Source organism: Carcharhinus amblyrhynchos, chromosome 11, assembly GCF_965287045.1.
Source record: "Carcharhinus amblyrhynchos chromosome 11, sCarAmb.v2.hapA, whole genome shotgun sequence".
Classification (NCBI taxonomy): domain Eukaryota; kingdom Metazoa; phylum Chordata; class Chondrichthyes; order Carcharhiniformes; family Carcharhinidae; genus Carcharhinus; species Carcharhinus amblyrhynchos.
In genome coordinates, this window is record NC_137334.1 from 94,212,108 (window position 1) to 94,230,291 (window position 18,184).

The 18,184-nt window shown below is 44.2% G+C and overlaps 1 protein-coding gene across 1 annotated transcript; it reads left to right on the forward strand.

Moving 5' to 3' along the window:
• The first annotated feature begins 187 nt into the window (after nucleotides 1–187).
• LOC145350360 (keratin, type I cytoskeletal 18-like) lies at nucleotides 188–16,723 on the forward strand. Its single transcript, XM_080199600.1, has 8 exons — nucleotides 188–670; nucleotides 3,979–4,061; nucleotides 5,659–5,815; nucleotides 6,302–6,466; nucleotides 6,857–6,982; nucleotides 11,983–12,197; nucleotides 12,966–13,006; nucleotides 15,875–16,723. Exons 1-8 carry the CDS (start codon nucleotides 302–304, stop codon nucleotides 15,967–15,969), a joined length of 1,251 nt encoding a protein of 416 aa, XP_080055726.1. The 5' UTR covers nucleotides 188–301; the 3' UTR covers nucleotides 15,970–16,723.
• The last annotated feature ends 1,461 nt before the right edge of the window (nucleotides 16,724–18,184 follow it).

The following is an 18,184-nucleotide window of genomic DNA, read 5'->3' on the forward strand; positions in this document are numbered from 1 at the left end:
CTCCGACTGACCACGCCCATTAATGTTAATGAACCTCAGGGCGTTGTCGGCGCCATCTGATTGGACAATTCAGCCGCCACTCAAACCATCTCCCCAGGTAAATATCACCGAGATTCTCACCTGGGACCCAGAGAGAGAGAGGATCCCTTAACCCAGCACAGGATCCCCCCTTAACCCAGCACAGGATCCCCCTCCCAAACCCGGCACAAGATCCGTAAATCCAGCAGTGATCCCCCCCTGTCCGGAGATCCCCCCTGTCCGGAGATCCCCCCAGGTTGAAGCTCGCAGCCCCGGTGTCCTGATGAATTATAACAGGGGGCCGCTGAGCCGCACGGCCAGTTCCAGCAGCATGGTGTTACTGAGCAGCCCCCGCAGACCCAGCAGCGCACTCAGCCTCCAGGGTGATGGTAATAGGGGCCTGAGACTGGCCTCTTACAGCCCGGGCAGTCTGTCTAATGTGAGCAGGATTGGGGCATCAAACACTGTCAACCAGCAGGATGAGCTGCAGGGTCTGAATAAGCGACTGGCCAATTATCTCAACAAAGTGAAGAACTTGGAAAGCGCCAACAAGGAGCTGGAGGCCAAGATACAAAACTGTCTGGCCAGCAGAGGCAGCCGGGCTCGGGACTGGAGCTATTATGAGAAACCGGTGCTGGATCTTTGCAAACAGGTGGGCGCTCCCTTATTCCTCACTCTGTTACATTTACCTTTTCCAATTGCTTTATTTTTTATCAGCTGGTCATGAGCAAGTTTTTTTGATTTGATTTATCACTGTTACACGTATTAGTATACAAGTATTATTTCTTGTGCGCTAGACAAGCAAAAACATACCGTTCACAGAGAAGGACAGGAGAGTGCAGAATGTAGTGTTACAGTCATTGCTAGGGTGTAGAGAAAGATCAACTTAATATAAGGTAAGTCCGTTCAAAAGTCTGGCAGCAGCAGGGAAAAAGTTGTTCTTGAGTCGGTTAGTATGTGATCTCAGACTTCTGTATCTTTTTCCTGACGGAAGAAAGCGGAAGAGAGAATGTCCGGAGTGTGTGGGGTCCTTAATTATGCTGGCTGCTTTGCCGAGGCAGCGAGAAGTGTAGACAGTGGATGGGGGACTGGTTTGCGTGATGGATTGGGCTATATTCGTGACCTTTTATAGTTCCTGATGGTCTTGGGCAGGATGTGGGTATGCCAGTGTTGGACTGGCGTAAACACAGTAAAAAGTCTGACAACACCAGGTTTTAGTCCAACTCTCCATTCACCTGAGGAAGGGACTAACCCCGAAAGCTTGTGAGTCTATTATCAAATAAATCAGTTGGACTAAAACCTGGTGTTGTCAGACTTTTTACTGGGTCTTGGGCAGAGCAGGAGTCCATACCTAGCTGTGGTATGACCAGGTGTGGAGATGCCAGCATTGTGCTGGGGTGGACACAGTTAGAAGTTTCTCAACACCAAGTTAAAGTCCAATGGGTTTATTTGGTAGCACGAGCTTTCATAACACTGATCCTTCCTCAGGTGATGAAGGAGCAGTGCTCCGAAAGCTTGTACCACCAAATAAACCTGTTGGATTTTAACCTGGTGTTATGAGACTTCTTACTATACAACTGGAAAGAATGCTTTCTATGGTGCATCTGTAAAAGCTGGTGAGAGTCATAGCTGACATGCCAAAGTTTCTTAGTCTTCTGGGAAAGTAGAGCTATTGGTGGACTTTCTTAACTGTAGTGTTGGCTTGGGGCTGGGGCTGGGGGGGGTGTGGTGGTGGCAGGGGGCTAAGGACAGGTTGTTAGTGATCTGGACACCTAGAAACTTGAAGATCTCAACCATTTCTATTTTGTCCCCACTAATGTAGACAAGGCTATGTTCTCCACTATTTTGAGGTGTACACAGATGTCAGGTGGGAAATAAAGGGGAGAACCGGATTGAATATGACAAGTCAGAGGGGAAGTGAAGTCAGCAGCAAAGAGAGTGAGGTGAGATTAGCAGCTAACATCAAAGGCAATCAGAAATTCTTTTATAAGCTTCAAATAGCCAGAGAGACTGGTAAAACCAGAAAACAGAGTTACAGATGGAGGCAGTGAGCTTGCTGAGATACTAAATCAATACTTTACATTTGTCGTTACCAAGTCAGTGAAAGAAGTTAGTTTAGATACAATGGGTTTAAGTTCAGAAGGAGGGGGTATTAGACTGGCTGCACTTGATTGGTCACCAGGGTCGAATGGGGTGCATTCGAGGAGTGTGGGGAGTCTAGCCACAATCTTCCAATCTTCCTTAGATCCAGGACCAATGTCAGACAACTGGAGAATTACAAATATTATGTCTTTGTTCCAGAAGCTCCAAGCCAGTCAGTATCACCTGGGTGATGGGAACCCTTTTTAAACAATGGTTTGGGAGAAAATTAACAGTCACTTGGGCAAATGTGGATTAGTTCAGAAAAGCCAACACTATTTATTAAAGGTAAATCCTGTTTAACAAAGGTGCTGGAGGTTTTGGGTGAATTAACATGAAGGGTTAATAAAGGCAATGTGGGTAAAGTGCTAGACATGGATTTCTAAAAGGGGTTTGGAAAAAAAGCAGCTTGCTATGAGGCAATGTGGCACAGGAAACCCAGAAAGTGGTTTAAAAAGTACATGGGACCCTGAGCTTTATAGAGACATGTGCAAAAACCAGGAGGTTTTGGTAAATCGTTATAAAACACTAGCTTGGCATCAACTGGAGAATTGTCTCATTCTGGGTGCACACTTTAGGAAGGATATGAAGGCTTTAGAGAGAGTTCAGAAAAGATTTACAAGATTGGTTCCAGCTTTAAGGGACTTCTGTTATGTGGATAGATTGGAGAGGTCGGGTCTTTTCTTAGAGAGGGTTGGGAGAAAATTTGATAGAGATATTCAAAATTATGGACAGAGTAGAGAGGGAGAAACTGTTCTCATTGGTGGAAGAGTTGAGAACCTGAGGACACCAATTTAAGATGACTTGAGGCAAAACTTTTTTGCCCAACAAATGGTTAGGATCTGAATGCTGGAGACTGATTCAATTAGTAACTTTGAAAAGCAATTGGACAAAAACCTCAAGGGGAAAAGAATTGCAGTGCTCCCGGTGAAAGGGTGGATGTGTAGGACTAACTAAACTGTGCTAGCAGAAGATAAATGGGCCAAGTGGCTTCCTTCTGCACTTTAACCATTCTATGATTTAGTTTTCATATGAAGTGAGCTTAAGGGGTGGATAAAGTTGGACTGAGAACACAGATCTCATTCAGAACCCACTTAAAGGTGAAAGGGGGAAAGTTTAAGGGAGATGTGCAGAAGTTTTTATGCAGAGAAAATGATGGATGTCTGGAACACGCTGCCAGAGGAGGTGGTGGAAGCAGACACATTAGCAATATTTTAAGAGGCGTCTGGCTGGGTACATGAATAGGGAGGGAATAGAGGGATACGGACTCAGTAAGGGCAGAAGTTTTTCTCAGTTAAGATATCATGATTGGTGTGGCTTGGAGGGCCTGTTCCTATCCTGTACTTTTCTTTGTCCGAAAGTTGGTTCAATGTTTACATCTACGCTGGAAGTTGGGCAGGTAATCATGTAGCGCTGTAATTATACACCAATAGTAACACTGCAATGATGTTATTTGGGAAAAAGTGCAAATCCAGTGTGACAGGTGCTTGGTCAGTGAACAGAAAGTTTGCCTAATCGTAAGAGTTTTAATACTTGTTCACATACAGCTTTGTAGAAAATATAGCTTCATGCATTTAAGCATATTCTTTGCGCCGTTTAAGTTAAGTTTAAGCTCATGAAAGTGCATGTGTCTCTGCCTGTGTCTCCGCCCGTGTCTCTCTCTCCAAATCCTGGCAGACCCATCGCTACTTTCAGTTATTATGGAGTGGATTGTTAGACTAAACCTACAATTAATAATCTGTTGTTTAATTGAAACTGATATCCCTCACAGAGGGACTGCTGTTGATCTATTAATGAATGTGATATATTTATATTGACCAGGTCCAGGATGCCAATATGGATAATGCTGGCTTGACTCTACAGCTGGATAACTGTGAACTGGCTTCTGATGATTTCAAAGTGAAGTGAGTGTGGCACAGGGATTAAAAACTGGAATATACGCATGGTTCAAAGGGTAGATTCATCTCCTCAGGTGGTGCCAACTGCAGAGAGTCACTGTTTATCTCCATTCAGAGCCAAGCTTCCTGATGGCAGATGGATTAACATTTGGGATCATGCTGTTGCTTTCAGGGACACTTCTATTAGGATCTGAATGGTGGAGGCTGATTTAATCGGTAGCTTCAATAGAATCCTCACCACTGCAGTGACCCCTGAACCCCAGCTCTGCTGGGCCAATGGTCCAAAGCTGTGTGAACAGCAAAAGTCGTGTGTGGATCACCTGATCACGGGTGAAGGGCTGGAATAGGGTGGGGCACCAGTGGGTTGAAGATTTCAGAAGTGGTGCCAAGAATATTGGATTTAAAAAACTTTGATTTTGAAATGATTCAGATTAGTCAGGACACTGGAGAGAACTCCCCTGCTCCCAAACACTGGTATTGGATCTCTCTGTACTTTACTGGCTTTTCCAATCTCCTGTTGGTTTTCATGGTTCCTTACTGATCCCAGTTCACATCAATCAACTCGTCATTGTAGAGACGGGAGAAGCTGGGATTGTTCCCTCTGGAGTTGAGAAGTTTAATGACAGATTGAAGGCGACCAGCAAACTAATCAGAAGGCAGATGAGCAGTATTGTTTTACACAGCGAGCTGTTGGGATCTGGGAGGCATTGCCTGAAAGGGCAGCAGAAATAGATTCAACTTTCAAAATGGAATTGGGAGGAGAAAATTTGTGGAACTCTGGGAAAAGAGCGTGGGTGGACAAGAGCTAGTACAGGCATGATGGGCTGATTGATCTCCCTCTGTGCTGTAGGGGTTTAAAACAAAGGGTGGCATAGACAAATTGGGCCAAAGGGCCTGCTTCCATGCTGTAAATGTCTATGATTCCACAATTCTATGTATCGTTCTAGACTTTCCAAAGAAGAACTGGATAAATATTTGGAAAGGAGAAATTTGCAGGGTTAAAGAACAGGAGGATTAGAATGAATTGGATTCCTCTTTCATTGGGCTGACATTGGCTAGAAGGGCCAAATGGCTTTCTTTGGTGCTGAATGAGTCTCTAATTTGAACCCATGGACTCTGGGTTACTTTCCAACACTAGGTAGATGGTGGCATAGTGGTAATGTCACTGGATTAGTATCCAGTGGTCCAGACAGATGCTCTGATGACATGTGTTCAAATCCCACCAAGGTGGAATTTAATTTTAATTAATAAAGCTTGGAATTAAAAGCTGGAATTTGAATTCCATAGAAATCTAGAATTAAAAGTCATTAGACCATGAAGCTGTCATTGATTGTCATAAAAACCCATCTGGTTCAGTAATGTTCTTTAGGGAGGATAATCTGCCGTCCTTACCCGGTCTGGCCTACATGTGACTCCAGAGTCACAGCAATGTGGCTGAGTTACACTGTCCTCTGAAATGACCAAGTGGGACACTCCGTTCAAGGGGAATTAAGGATGGGTAACAATAACTGTCTTGGCAGTGACACAAAAGAATAAATAAAAGGATTCACTGGAGCACAAGCTCTGGAGGCTGCTTTCTGACTCATTAATCATTGGTCTCTAGGTGGCAGTCAGAGGCGGAGTTGAGGCAGTCCGTGGAGCAGGACCTCAATGGCCTGAGGAAAATCCTTGATGACACCAACATGGGTCGCATGCAGCTGGAGTCGCAGATTGAGGCCATGAATGAAGAGCTGAGTTACCTCCGCAAGAATCACCAGGAGGTAAAAAGCACCATAGAATCATGCAGTGCAGAAAAGACCCTTTGGCCCATCAAGTCTGTACTATCACATGTGAAACACCTGATCTCCCACCTAATCCCATTAACCAGCACTTGGCCCATAGCCAATAAAACTCATGTTTATACAGCTGTCTTCCACTGTCGGACATCCCAAAGCGTTCCACAAACAATGGCGTCCTTTCTGAAGTGTAATCACTGCTGCAATGTAGGAAACGAAGGAAGATCCATAATGCAATCTGACAATGACCAGATAATTTTCAGTGAGTTTGGTTAAAGGATAAGTATTGCCCACTGGGGAGAACAATCCTGTTATTCTTTGAAATAATGGCTATGGGATCTTTGCGGTCTGACCTATAAGTCAGATGGAGCCTTGGTTTACCAGTTTATCTGAATGATGGCACCTCTGACAGTGCAGCACTCCCTCTGTCCCCCTGTGATAGTCACTAACTGTCCCTCTGTCTCTGTGTAGGACGTGGATGAGCTAAAAAAGCAGATTGCAAATTCCAATGTTTCTGTGGAGGTCGAAAATTCTGATGACGAGGATCTTGGGAAAGTGATGAACAAGATCCGTGAGGAGTATCAGGCCCTGGCTGATCAGAACAGGAAGGATGCAGAGGAGTGTTACAGGAAGAAGGTCAGAGAGCTCCGCGAGATTTGAGCTGTGTGAGAGCATGTGAATGTATGTCTCTGCAAATCGTGCATGACTGTCTGCCTGTGTCTCTGTCTGTGTCATTGTATGTGCGTGTATCTGTTTGTCAGTGTTCGTATGTGTGTCAGTGTGTGTGTGTGTCAGTGTGTGTGTGTGTCAGTGTGTGTGTGTGTCAGTGTGTGTGTGTGTGGATGGAATTTTACCATCCTCTTGCTGTTGGGATTTTCTGCTGCTGTTGTAGGTGATGCTGTTTGAAAATCTCTCCGCACTTCCTAACCCTCTGTCCCATTGTGCCGGGATTGTGAAATCCCACCCCGTGTGAGTTTTTTATTTCTGTCTCTCTCTCATGTCGGGTTTTGTTCTGTCTCTCCCCAGTTTGAAGCTGCCTCTCTTGAAGCTTCGAAGAATAACGAGGCTCTCCAGTTGACAAAAAATGAGCTCATTAACCTGCGGCGTCAGATCAAAAACCTCGAAGTTGAGCATCGCTCACTGATGGCCACGGTAAGCCCCCAATTCAGTCAGGCTCTGAATCGATACCCACTACAGCATTCATCCACTCTCACACCAAGCAGGAGTTTGAATCATTCAAAACAACCATTAGTTAATTTGCCTGAACTTTCTGATTTGCTCCTTTAATTCACTGAGTTACTTCTAAAATACTCGGACCATTCTTGTATCAAAATAATTTTGCAAAATCATAGCGAGCACATTTACTATCTCTGGAAAACGATCTCTTTTAGAATCTTTGAGTGTAGGCCACGGGTATTTGTCAGATTTTAGTCGGTGAGTTTCTCCAATGCTTTATCTCTGATATTAATTACCTGATATTTCCTCAGTGTTTTTAGCCCCTAAGTCACACTGTCTTTGGTGCAGACTTGTATCTTCAACTGTGAAGACAGACACAAAATATTTGTTCATTGTTTCTGTCATATCTTCATTTCCCGTGATAATTTCTCCTGTCTCTCTTACTAAGAGACCAGCATTTAAGTTGGGAAGATAGGGACAGGAGTAGGCCATTCAGCCCCTTGAGCCTAGTTTGCTAATCAGTTCTTCCATGGCTGGTCTTCCACCTCGAGCACCATCTTCCGGCACTGTCACCATATCCCTTCATGTCTTTACCATCTCGGAATAACTGGGTCTCTGGGATAGAGAATTCCAAACATACACCACCCTCTGAGTGAAGAATGTCTTCTTCACCTCAGTCCAAATTTGCCTCCCTCTCATTCTGAGACTGTGTTTGCTCGTTCTCGGCACCCCAGGCAGGGGAAACATCCTCCTTTCATCGATCCCCTCAAACCCTGGATGAATTTTGTGGTTGTCCTTGAATGACATCAGCTCCCACTCTTCTAAACCTTAGCAAATACAATCTCCTCAATCTCTCCTCATTGGACAATCTTGCCATCCTAGAGATTATGTTCTTGGATAAGGAGACCCAAACTGTACACAGTATCCCGGGTGCAGTCTCACCAAGCTCTGTACAATTGCAGCAAGATATCTTTACTCCTGTACTCAAATCCTCTTGTACTAAAGGCCATGATAGCTTTTGCCTTCCTGGTTGCTTGCTACAGCTGCATATTAGTTTTCAGTGACTCATGAACAAGGACACTATCTAAACTTTCCAACCACTCTCCATTAAGAATAATCTGTCCCAGTAAGGGACCTGTTATAAATTTAAAAAGGATTGTAGGTTGTTTGAGAGATGATCACATGATTTGATACAGATATCATTAGGGTATTTACAGGGGCTGCTGTTTTATTTTCAGTTTGTAGATTGTACGACAAGACTTCCTGGAATAAATCTTGTTAGTTTGAATGTATGTGTGCAAGCCATGTCTTGTCTTTTTGTGTAAAACCCACAATGCCTAATATTTTTAGGATATTGAGGACCCAGCACCAATCCGAGAGTTTATCACTGGACACAGGTTTCCAGTCACAGAAACAACCATTGACCATCACCCTCTGCCTCCTGCCACAAAGACAATTTTGGATCCAATTTGCCAAATTGTCCTGGATCACATGGACTCTTACCTTCTTCATCAGCCTCCCATGTGGGACCTTGTCAAAATCCTTATAAAGTCCACATAGACTACATCAACTGCACTGCCCTCATCCACACAACTAGTCACCACCTTGAACAATTAAAACAGTATTTTAGATATGATCGCCCACGCTGACTATCCTTGATTAATCTTTGCCTCTCCAAGTGGAGATTAATTCTGTCTCAGAATTTTTTCTAATAGGTTCCTTACCACTAATATTAGGATTAATGGCCTGTAGTTACCTGGTTTAATCCCTACTTCCCTTCCTGAATAGTGGAGCCATGTTAGCTCTCGTCCAGTCTTGTGGCCAGAAGAGATTTGAAAACAGGCCGGTTAGTTTAACGTCTGTGGTAGGTAAAATGTTAGAATCCGTCATTAAGGAGGAAATTGCGAGGCATCTTGAAGGGAATTGCTTGATAGAGCAGACGCAACACGGTTTCATTAAAGGGAAGTCGTGTCTGACAAATTTACTGGAGTTCTATGAGGATGTGTCTAGGGCGGTGGATAGAGGAGAGCCGGTGGATGTGGTCTTTCTGGATTTTCAGAAGGCGTTTGATAAGGTACCTCACAAGAGGTTACTGCAGAAGGTCAGAGGACATGGAGTTGGGGGTAGGGTGTTAGCGTGGATAGAGGATTGGTTGTCAAATAGGAGGCAGAGAGTGGGGGTCAATGGGTGCTATTCGGATTGGCGGTTGGTGACTAGTGGGGTGCCCCAGGGGTCGGTGCTGGGGCCTCAGCTATTTACCATTTATATAGATGATCTGGAGGAGGGAACCGAGTGTAGGGTGTCGAAATTTGCTGATGACACCAAGATTGGGGGAAAGGCAAATTGTGCGGAGGGTGTGGAGAGTCTGCAGAAGGATCTAGATAGGCTGGGCGAATGGGCCAGGAAATGGCAAATGGAATTTAATGTTGGCAAGTGTGAGGTGGTCCACTTTGGTAGGAAGAATGGTAGGAAGGACTATTACTTACGTGGCGAAAAACTGCAGCAGGCGACGGTGCAGAGGGACCTCGGGGTCCTTGTGCATGAGTCGCAAAAACCCAGCCTGCAGGTGCAGCAGGTGGTCAGGAAGGCGAATGGGATGCTGGCCTTCATAGCGAGGGGGATTGAATATAAAAGTAGGGAGGTCTTGCTGCAGCTGTATAGGGCATTGGTGAGGCCGCAGCTGGAGTACTGTGTGCAGTTTTGGGCGCCGCACCTGCGCAAGGATATTTTGGCCTTGGAGGGAGTGCAGAGGAGGTTTACTAGGCTGATACCGGAGTTGAGGGGGTTGAGCTATGAGGAGAGGCTGAATAAACTAGGCTTGTACTCGTTAGAGTTTAGAAGAATGAGGGGAGATCTCATTGAGACGTATAAGATGATGAATGGGATGGATAGGATAGAGGTGGAAAGACTCTTCCCGCTCAAAAAAGACAGTAGGACTAGGGGGCACAGCCTCAAGATAAAGGGGGGGCAGTTCAGAACGGAGTTGAGGAGGAACTTCTTCACTCAAAGGGTGGTGAATCTCTGGAATTCTCTGCCCGTTGAAGTGGTGGAGGCTGCCTCGCTAAATATTTTTAAGAAGCGGGTTGATGGGTTTTTGATAAGAGAGGGGATTAAGGGTTATGGGGAGAGGGCGGGAATGTGGAACTGAGCCACGACAGATCAGCCATGATCTTATTGAATGGCGGGGCAGGCTCGAAGGGCCAGATGGCCTACTCCTGCTCCTATTTCTTATGTTCTTATGTTCTTATGAACCCCTGCAATCTCCTCCCACAGCAGCCTAGAATACATCTCATCTGGACCTGGGGATTTATCTATTTTTTAGCTCCACCTGAACAGCTAACCCCCACCCCTCTCAATGCTAATCTGTCCAATGATATCACAGCCCCACTCCTGATTCCTATAAATAAATCATTCTTTTTGGTAATGAAAAGTGCGAGGTGGTCCACTTTGGTAGGAAGAATGGTAGGAAGGACTATTACTTACGTGGAGAAAAACTGCAGCAGGCGACGGTGCAGAGGGACCTCGGGGTCCTTGTGCATGAGTCGCAAAAACCCAGCTTGCAGGTGCAGCAGGTGGTCAGGAAGGCGAATGGGATGCTGGCCTTCATAGTGAGGGGGATTGAATATAAAAGTAGGGAGGTCTTGCTGCAGCTGTATAGGGCATTGGTGAGGCCGCAGCTGGAGTACTGTGTGCAGTTTTGGGCGCTGCACCTGTGCAAAGATATTTTGGCCTTGGAGGGAGTGCAGAGGAGGTTTACTAGGCTGATACCGGAGTTGAGGGGGTTGAGCTATGAGGAGAGGCTGAATAAACTAGGCTTGTACTCGTTAGAGTTTAGAAGAATGAGGGGAGATCTCATTGAGACATATAAGATGATGAATGGGATGGATAGGATAGAGGTGGAGAGACTCTTCCGGCTCAAAAAAGACAGTAGGACTAGGGGGCACAGCCTCAAGATAAAGGGGGGGCGGTTTAGAACGGAGTTGAGGAGGAACTTCTTCACTCAAAGGGTGAATCTCTGGAATTCTCTGCCCGTTGAAGTGGTGGAGGCTGCCTCGCTAAATATTTTTAAGATGCGGGTTGATGGGTTTTTGATAAGACAGGGGATTAAGGGTTATGGGGAGAGGGCGGGAAAGTGGAACTGAGCCACGACAGATCAGCCATGATCTTATTGAATGGCGGGGCAGGCTCGAAGGGCTAGATGGCCTACTCCTGCTCCTATTTCTTATGTTCTTATACAAAATTAAAACCTCACATACCTTTTGGCCCACACAGGTTGATACTTTGAGCCCTAATCTTTCCCTGGTCACCCTCTTGCCTTTAATATTTTTATAAAAAACTTTTGACTTTTCCTCTATTTTACCCGCCAATGTTTGTTTGCCCTGCCACCTCTTCACTTTTCCAGTGTCTTTTTTCAGAAACCCCTTGCACTTTCTACACTCCTCTGGGGCTTCTGTTATTTTTTGGTCCCCTGTATCTGCCAAAAACCTTCATTTTTTTCCCTAATCCAATCCTGTATATCACTATCTCCCATTGGTTTTTCTGTGACTAAATAAACCTCATTACCCAGTACTAGATCTACGATACCTTCATCTCTAGTTGGTTCCACAATGGATTCCTCTTAGTCACTGCCATGAAAACATTATGCAAACTCATCTTCTATAATTTAATTGTTCCAGTCTGGATGGAGACTGAGCTGCCCACAATTGTTACCTGTCCTTTGTTACAGGCTCCAGTGATTTCCTGTTTAATGTTCTATCCAATATTATCATTACTGTTAGGCATCTATAAATGACCCATCTGTTTTCAGCTCAGTAACTTTGGGCCTTGCTGGAAACCTCTCTGCCTCCTTAAAACCTTTGGCTGAACCGCTGATCACCTGACCTAATATCTTAGTGTTTGTTTGATAAAGTTTCTGAAACCTATTTTACAAAGTTACAACGCAGCCTGTTGCCATTAAATGAGTTTTCTCTCATCAGGTCAACTCACTGGAGGTTAGTCTGGACGACACTGAAGACCGATTAGCTGCCGAGCAACAGGCCTTGAACCAGAGCATTCTGAACCTGGAGCAGCAGCTCGCGGATCTCCACTCTAAACAGAATGTCCAGAATGACGAATACCAGACTCTCCTCAACACCAAGATGAGGCTGCAAGCTGAGATTAACACCTACCGTGGCCTGCTGGATGGTGAAGGGTAAAGTCACCTTTTGGTTTGGTTTGAGGAGGTTTGTGATTGAGAAAGAAAAAAACTCACATTCAGTCAAGTGGATCAAAATATTTCAGGATTTGGAATATTGCACAGGGGAAGTTTTATTCTTTATTCAAGGCTAATGAAGCAGCTAGAAAGAAATGAACTTGTCTGCTTTGCAAATAATCCCATTCTTCACCATTTCCATTTCCAGGCCAATCACCAACGTCTGGTATGAGTTTTAATTCCCACTGTCCTGTAGTTTCCTACAATTCAACACTCATCTTTCAGATATTCTCGGAACATCTCTTGTCTATTAAAAGTCTAACTCAACCTTAAATAAGTCAACGACCAAGCCTCCCCCGGGGAAGCGATATCCACAGATTAATGACACCAGAAGAAAATCAATTCTCCATACCTAAGTCTTAGATGGCAAACCTCTTATTCTTAAATGTGAGCAACCCTGGGAAAGAAGTCATATGGACATGTTCTTCCCTCGTGTGACTCCAGCCAAACTCATAACACACGAGCTCTCAAACCATGTGGTGGATAGAGAGGTGTCTGGGGCACATAGGATTGTGGGTATTATTGCTGCCATTGTTATGTGATTGCTGCAAGAATTAATGTGTAGGGTGAGCTCTGGGGATGTGTGTGGGGTGGTAATGATTAGGGACAAATGTGGTGAAGTCTCCTAAGCTGAGTTGGTGACTCAGCCTCAATATCTCCATGATACCTATTGATCCTTGCTATTCTCAAACGTGTTTCTGTTTTCAGACCCAGTCAGTCAGACCAGTCAAGTCGTCCTGCTGTTGGAGGTGAGTTGGTGACTGCAGTGCTTAGAGGAATTGGCACAGCCACATGAACTGTTTGAGGCATCGCAGGCAGCAACAACCCTGATCCTCCCCCGTGTCCACAGTCATGTATTTTCCAACAGAGATTTACTGTTGTCAAAAAGGCCTGGAAGCAGTGGCTGACCTCTCTAAATCCGATAGCTGAGGCAAATTGAAATAATCCGACTCATTCTCCAACTGGAAGCAGTGAACTCAGCCCAGACTCAGTGATATATTCCACCAAATCCATTGACTTATTTTTTTGATGCAGGGGAACCTAAAAATACGACATGGAGGAGAATTCAGCTGTTTTAATATTAATTCCAATATGGTTGGTGCGCAGGGACCAATTTCAAAGTGGCAGACAGGTGACAGATAAAGGTCTATGCAGAGAAATGTGAAGTGATTCATTTTGGTAGGAAGCTCATGGAGATACAAGATAAATAGGGGTGCAAAAACAGACAGACCTGGTTGCATATGTGCATAAATTATTGAAGCTGGCAGGACAGATTGCGAGAGAGATGGATAATTAAAAATATTGTATTCTGGACTTTATTAATAGGGACACAGAGTGCAAGAGCAAGAAGGTCACACTGAATTTATATAAGACACAAGTTTGGGCTCAGCTGAAGTATTGTGTGCAGCTCTGGGCATCACAATATAGGAAAAGTGTGTAGGCATTGGAGAGAGTGCAAGAAATATTCATGAAAATGGTTTTAGGAATAATGAACTTTAGTTATGAAGGTAGATTGGAGTTCGTTCTCCCCGTGTCTGCATGGGTTTCCTCTGGGTGTTCTGCTTTTCTCCCACAGTGCAAAGTTGCAGAGGTTAAATGGATTTGCTATGGTAAATTGTCCTGTGTGTCCAAAGATATGCAGTTTAGGTGGATTAGCCTTAACTGAAAAGACAATGTTACAGAGAAAGGGTGGGGGTTGGGTCTGGTAAGATGCTCTTTTGGAGAATCGGCGCAAACACGATGGCCTCTTTCTGCGTTGCAAGGATTTTATGGCTTTCCAACAAGCAGTGGTTAAGAACTGGAATGCACAGCCTCAGTGTGGAGTGGAAGCAGGTTCAATCAAAGTATTCAAAACAGAATTAGACTGTTATCTGAAGAGGAGGAATGTGCAGAGTTATGGAGAGAAGCTGGGGGAAGATGGATGGAGAAGGTGGCACTAGATTATTTGCTCATTTGGAGAATTGGTGCAGAAATGATGGGCCAAATGGCCTCCTACTGTGCTCCAACAGTTCTGAAAATAATGGGTTTTAGGATTATCAGGATCTGGTCTCTTCAGACTTAAATAGGTGAGTGTATTTCAGGGGCAAATTTCATAATTTTCACATCAGTAATTAGGTCTTTGGATTAAAGATTGGTGCACGTTCTTCCATTCTTTAAGATAAGAGAAGGAAGCACTGGGTAACTACAAATCTGTCAGTCTGGTTACTGAACCTGTTACCCAGGACAAAGTGATTAAATACCAGGACAGGCACCCCTGATTAACAAGAGTCAGATATGGATTTGTGGTCATGCCTGACTACTCAAGTTAAGTTTTTGGAGGTTACTAGCATGGTGGATGGTGACAACTCGGTGAATGTTGTCTATATGGACTTCCGGAGGCACGAGATTCTACACACAGATGGAATTGACCATAACCTTGTGATATGAGTCAGTAATTAGTTGGGAGGGAAGAGACAGAGCAGTGATGAAGAGAATGTTCTCCAATTGGAGTGATATAACAAGTGGTTTTCCCTAAGGATCTCTGTTCTGGGTCCTCAGCATTTGGAATAGATGGTTTTATATCCAAGGTAATGCAAAGTTAGGAGTCATAGTAAGTTGTTCAGGTGGGAGCAGGCTGTTGCAGAGAGGAATAGACAAATCGGGTGAATGGGGAGAACCAAGGCAGGACAACTTCAACATGGAACAATGTGAGGAAATTCACTTCAAATCCAAAGGGAAAATAATTTCTCAATGGGGGAGGTGTGGAGGAGCATTTACACTGGAGGGTCCATGTGTGCAATTTATTCGAAGCGAACGTACAGTTACAAAAATAATGAATATAGCTAATGGTCTTTATTTCGAGGGAGTTGGAATATCAAAGTGAGGAAGTTAACCATCAGTTGTATGGCACCCTGGTTAGAGCCCATGTAGAGTAACTGGCTTCAGTTGTGGGCGCTGCACTTCAGGAAGGAGATTTGGGTTTTGGAGGGCGAACAGCTCAGATTCAGCAGAATGATCCTGGGGCTGAAAGGGTTAAACGATGAGATTGATTTGCATTGGCCAGGTTTCTGCTCCCTTGAGTGTGAAAAGTTGATATAATCGAGAGTTTTTGAAGGAGCTTACTACTAAATGGGATAAACAGAGAAATTCTTACCTCTGGCTCAGGGAAATGGAACCAAGGCAGGTAAAAGGGGCTGATACAACTTGAACAGGATTTAATAACTGATGAAGTTGGGTTTAACTCCTGTCACTGATTATTTCAATTTAGTCACTGTATACCTCAATAAACATATGTCCTGTGAACCAACCACATTACCCTTGACACCCATGTTCCCATATACTCACTGTGGACCCACACATGTGTATTCACAAGGTGTACCCTCACATACCTGTGGACTCACCATGTACCCTCGCACACACCAATGTACATCAAGTGTACCTTCATATGCTGGCATACTCACTACATACCCTCACATATTCCTGTGTAGTCAAACGGCGTGCCCTAAAAATATATACATATACACATACTCACTGTGTACCCTCACATATCTGTATACTCATTGTTTGCTTACCTGTACACCTGTGTAGCCTCCTGTATATCCCCGTACTTACTAAACTGCCTTTCAAATCTCTTACAGAAAAGAAAGCTAAGAAAGTCATCATCATTTCCCAGAAGCTTGTTGATGGGCAGGTGATTTCCGAGAAACAGGAGACTGAAGAAATTCTGCAGTAAAAATCTTCCTCGTGTGGAGAAAGCTTCAGGGAAACAATTTAATCCATTTCAAGCTAATAAATGTGTTTGCGGGGGGAAGGGACTATCTGTAGGTGCTGATGAGACTATTCTGTTTGCCCTGTTTCTGTTTGGTAGGGGGGTGCGGATGGGTACTGGTTATCAACACTTGTGTTTCATGCTGCGTTTGTTTTAAAAAGGAGAACAGTTCCAGCCGATAACGCAACCATCACTTTTATCAAAGATGCATTAATGTGTCTGTGGTTCCCGGATGGTGGTGTTGGGTCAGTTGATTTGGGTTAACACTTTGTGGTGAAATCTTTGTGTGCAGCTGCCTGAATATTTAGAATCGTCTGATATTTTCCTGCTTTGTCACTGAGTAATCTGTATATCCACTGTGTATTCTCATATATTCACTCCATCATCATTTTTTTAAATTCATTCACTGGGATGTGGGCATTGTTGGCTAGCTCAGTCCCTAATTGCCCTTGAGAGGGTGGTGGCGCTGTACTGCCTTTGACTGTACTGCAGTGCCTGTGGTGTAGGTACACCCAGAGTGCTGTTAGAGGGAGTTCCAGGATACACTGTGTTCTGTGTACTTATTGTACACTCCCATGGTCCTCTGGAGGTTTAAACTATTGTCTATGGATAAAATAAAGATCCCCTCGATATAAAAGAGAAAACAAGATTGGGGTCTGACAATCTGATTGTATGTTTCTTTTTTCTGGTTTGGTACAATAAAAGATTAAATTCATAACTTTCTGCTGTCTTACTGACTAAACATTTCTTATGCGGTTTTCCATGATACATCCAATTTCATTGTTGCCTCTCAATACAAATGCATGCATTTAGCACTTATTTTCAGGGAGGGGGCTGTCACTTTTGTGACAGCGTTGCTCCAAAGGTATGGTGACAGAAACAAAACGGGTTTGGAATCTTTGGCATGGCTGACATTATCCGATTTGTCCAATTTATTTGTGGATCGAAATCACCCTCCCCCGCCCCCCCCACAACCCCCCCCGATTATCACCATATCTTTTTGATAAGCCCCCTGTATACCTGGGTGGCACAGTGGTTAGCACTGCTACCTCACAGCACCAGGGACCCAGGTTTGATTCCCAGCCTTGGGTCTCTGAGTAGAGTCTGCACATTCTCCTTGTGTCTGTGTGGGTTTCCTCCCACAGTCCGAAAGATGTGCTGGTTAGGTGCACTGGCCGTGCTAAATTCTCCCTCAGTGAAACTGAACAGACGTTGGAGTGTGGCAACTAGGGGATTCTCAATAACTTCATTGCAATGTTGACGTAAGCCTACTTGTGACACGAGTAAATTAAAAAACCCCAGTGTCATTACTGTTTCGGGAGGGTGGGAGAGAGGGAGGACTATTGACAACACCACAGATGACTTCTTACCATTGCTACTTTATATCTGCTCACCAAACTGGTAGCAATGCGATGGAGGAGGATTTCTTGGAATGTATAAGGGATGGTTTTCTCAATTAATATGCCAAGGATCAATAGTTAGGATTAATTAGCAACCTTGTGGTGCGATATCCTTTGGGGAAGAGTGACCACAATTAGGTAGAACTCTTTGTTAAGGTGGAGAGTGATGCAGTTAAATCTGAGGTTAGGGTCCTGAGCTTAAGGAAAGCTAACTTTGAAGGTGTGAGATGTGCATTAGTTAGGATAAACTGGCAAAGGATACTTGAGGGGTTGACAATGGATAAGCAATGGCAGACATTTAAAGAACACATGGATGAAATTCAACATTCCTGTCTGGCATAAGAATAAAATGGAGACGGTGGCTCATCCATGTCTAACAAGGGAAACCAGCAGTAGTGTTAAAGCCAAAGGAGAGGTTATAAATTGGCCAGAAAAAGCAGCAAACCTGAGGACTGGGAGAAATTTAAAATCCAGCAGAGGAGAAGAAAGGGTCTAATTCAGAAAGGGGAAATAGAATATGAGAGTAAGCCTGCAGAAAACATAAAAACTGACTGCAAAAGCTTCTATAGATAGGTGAAGAGAAAAAGATTGGTGAAGACAAATGTAGGTCCCTGACAATTAGAATCAGGTGAATTTATAATGGGCAAAGAGATGGCAGAGCAGCTGAACAAATACTTTGGATCTATCTTCACTAAGGAGAACACAAATAATCTTCCAGAAATACCAGGGGACAGAGGCTCTAGCATGAAGGAAATCCTTATTAGTCAGGAAATTGCACT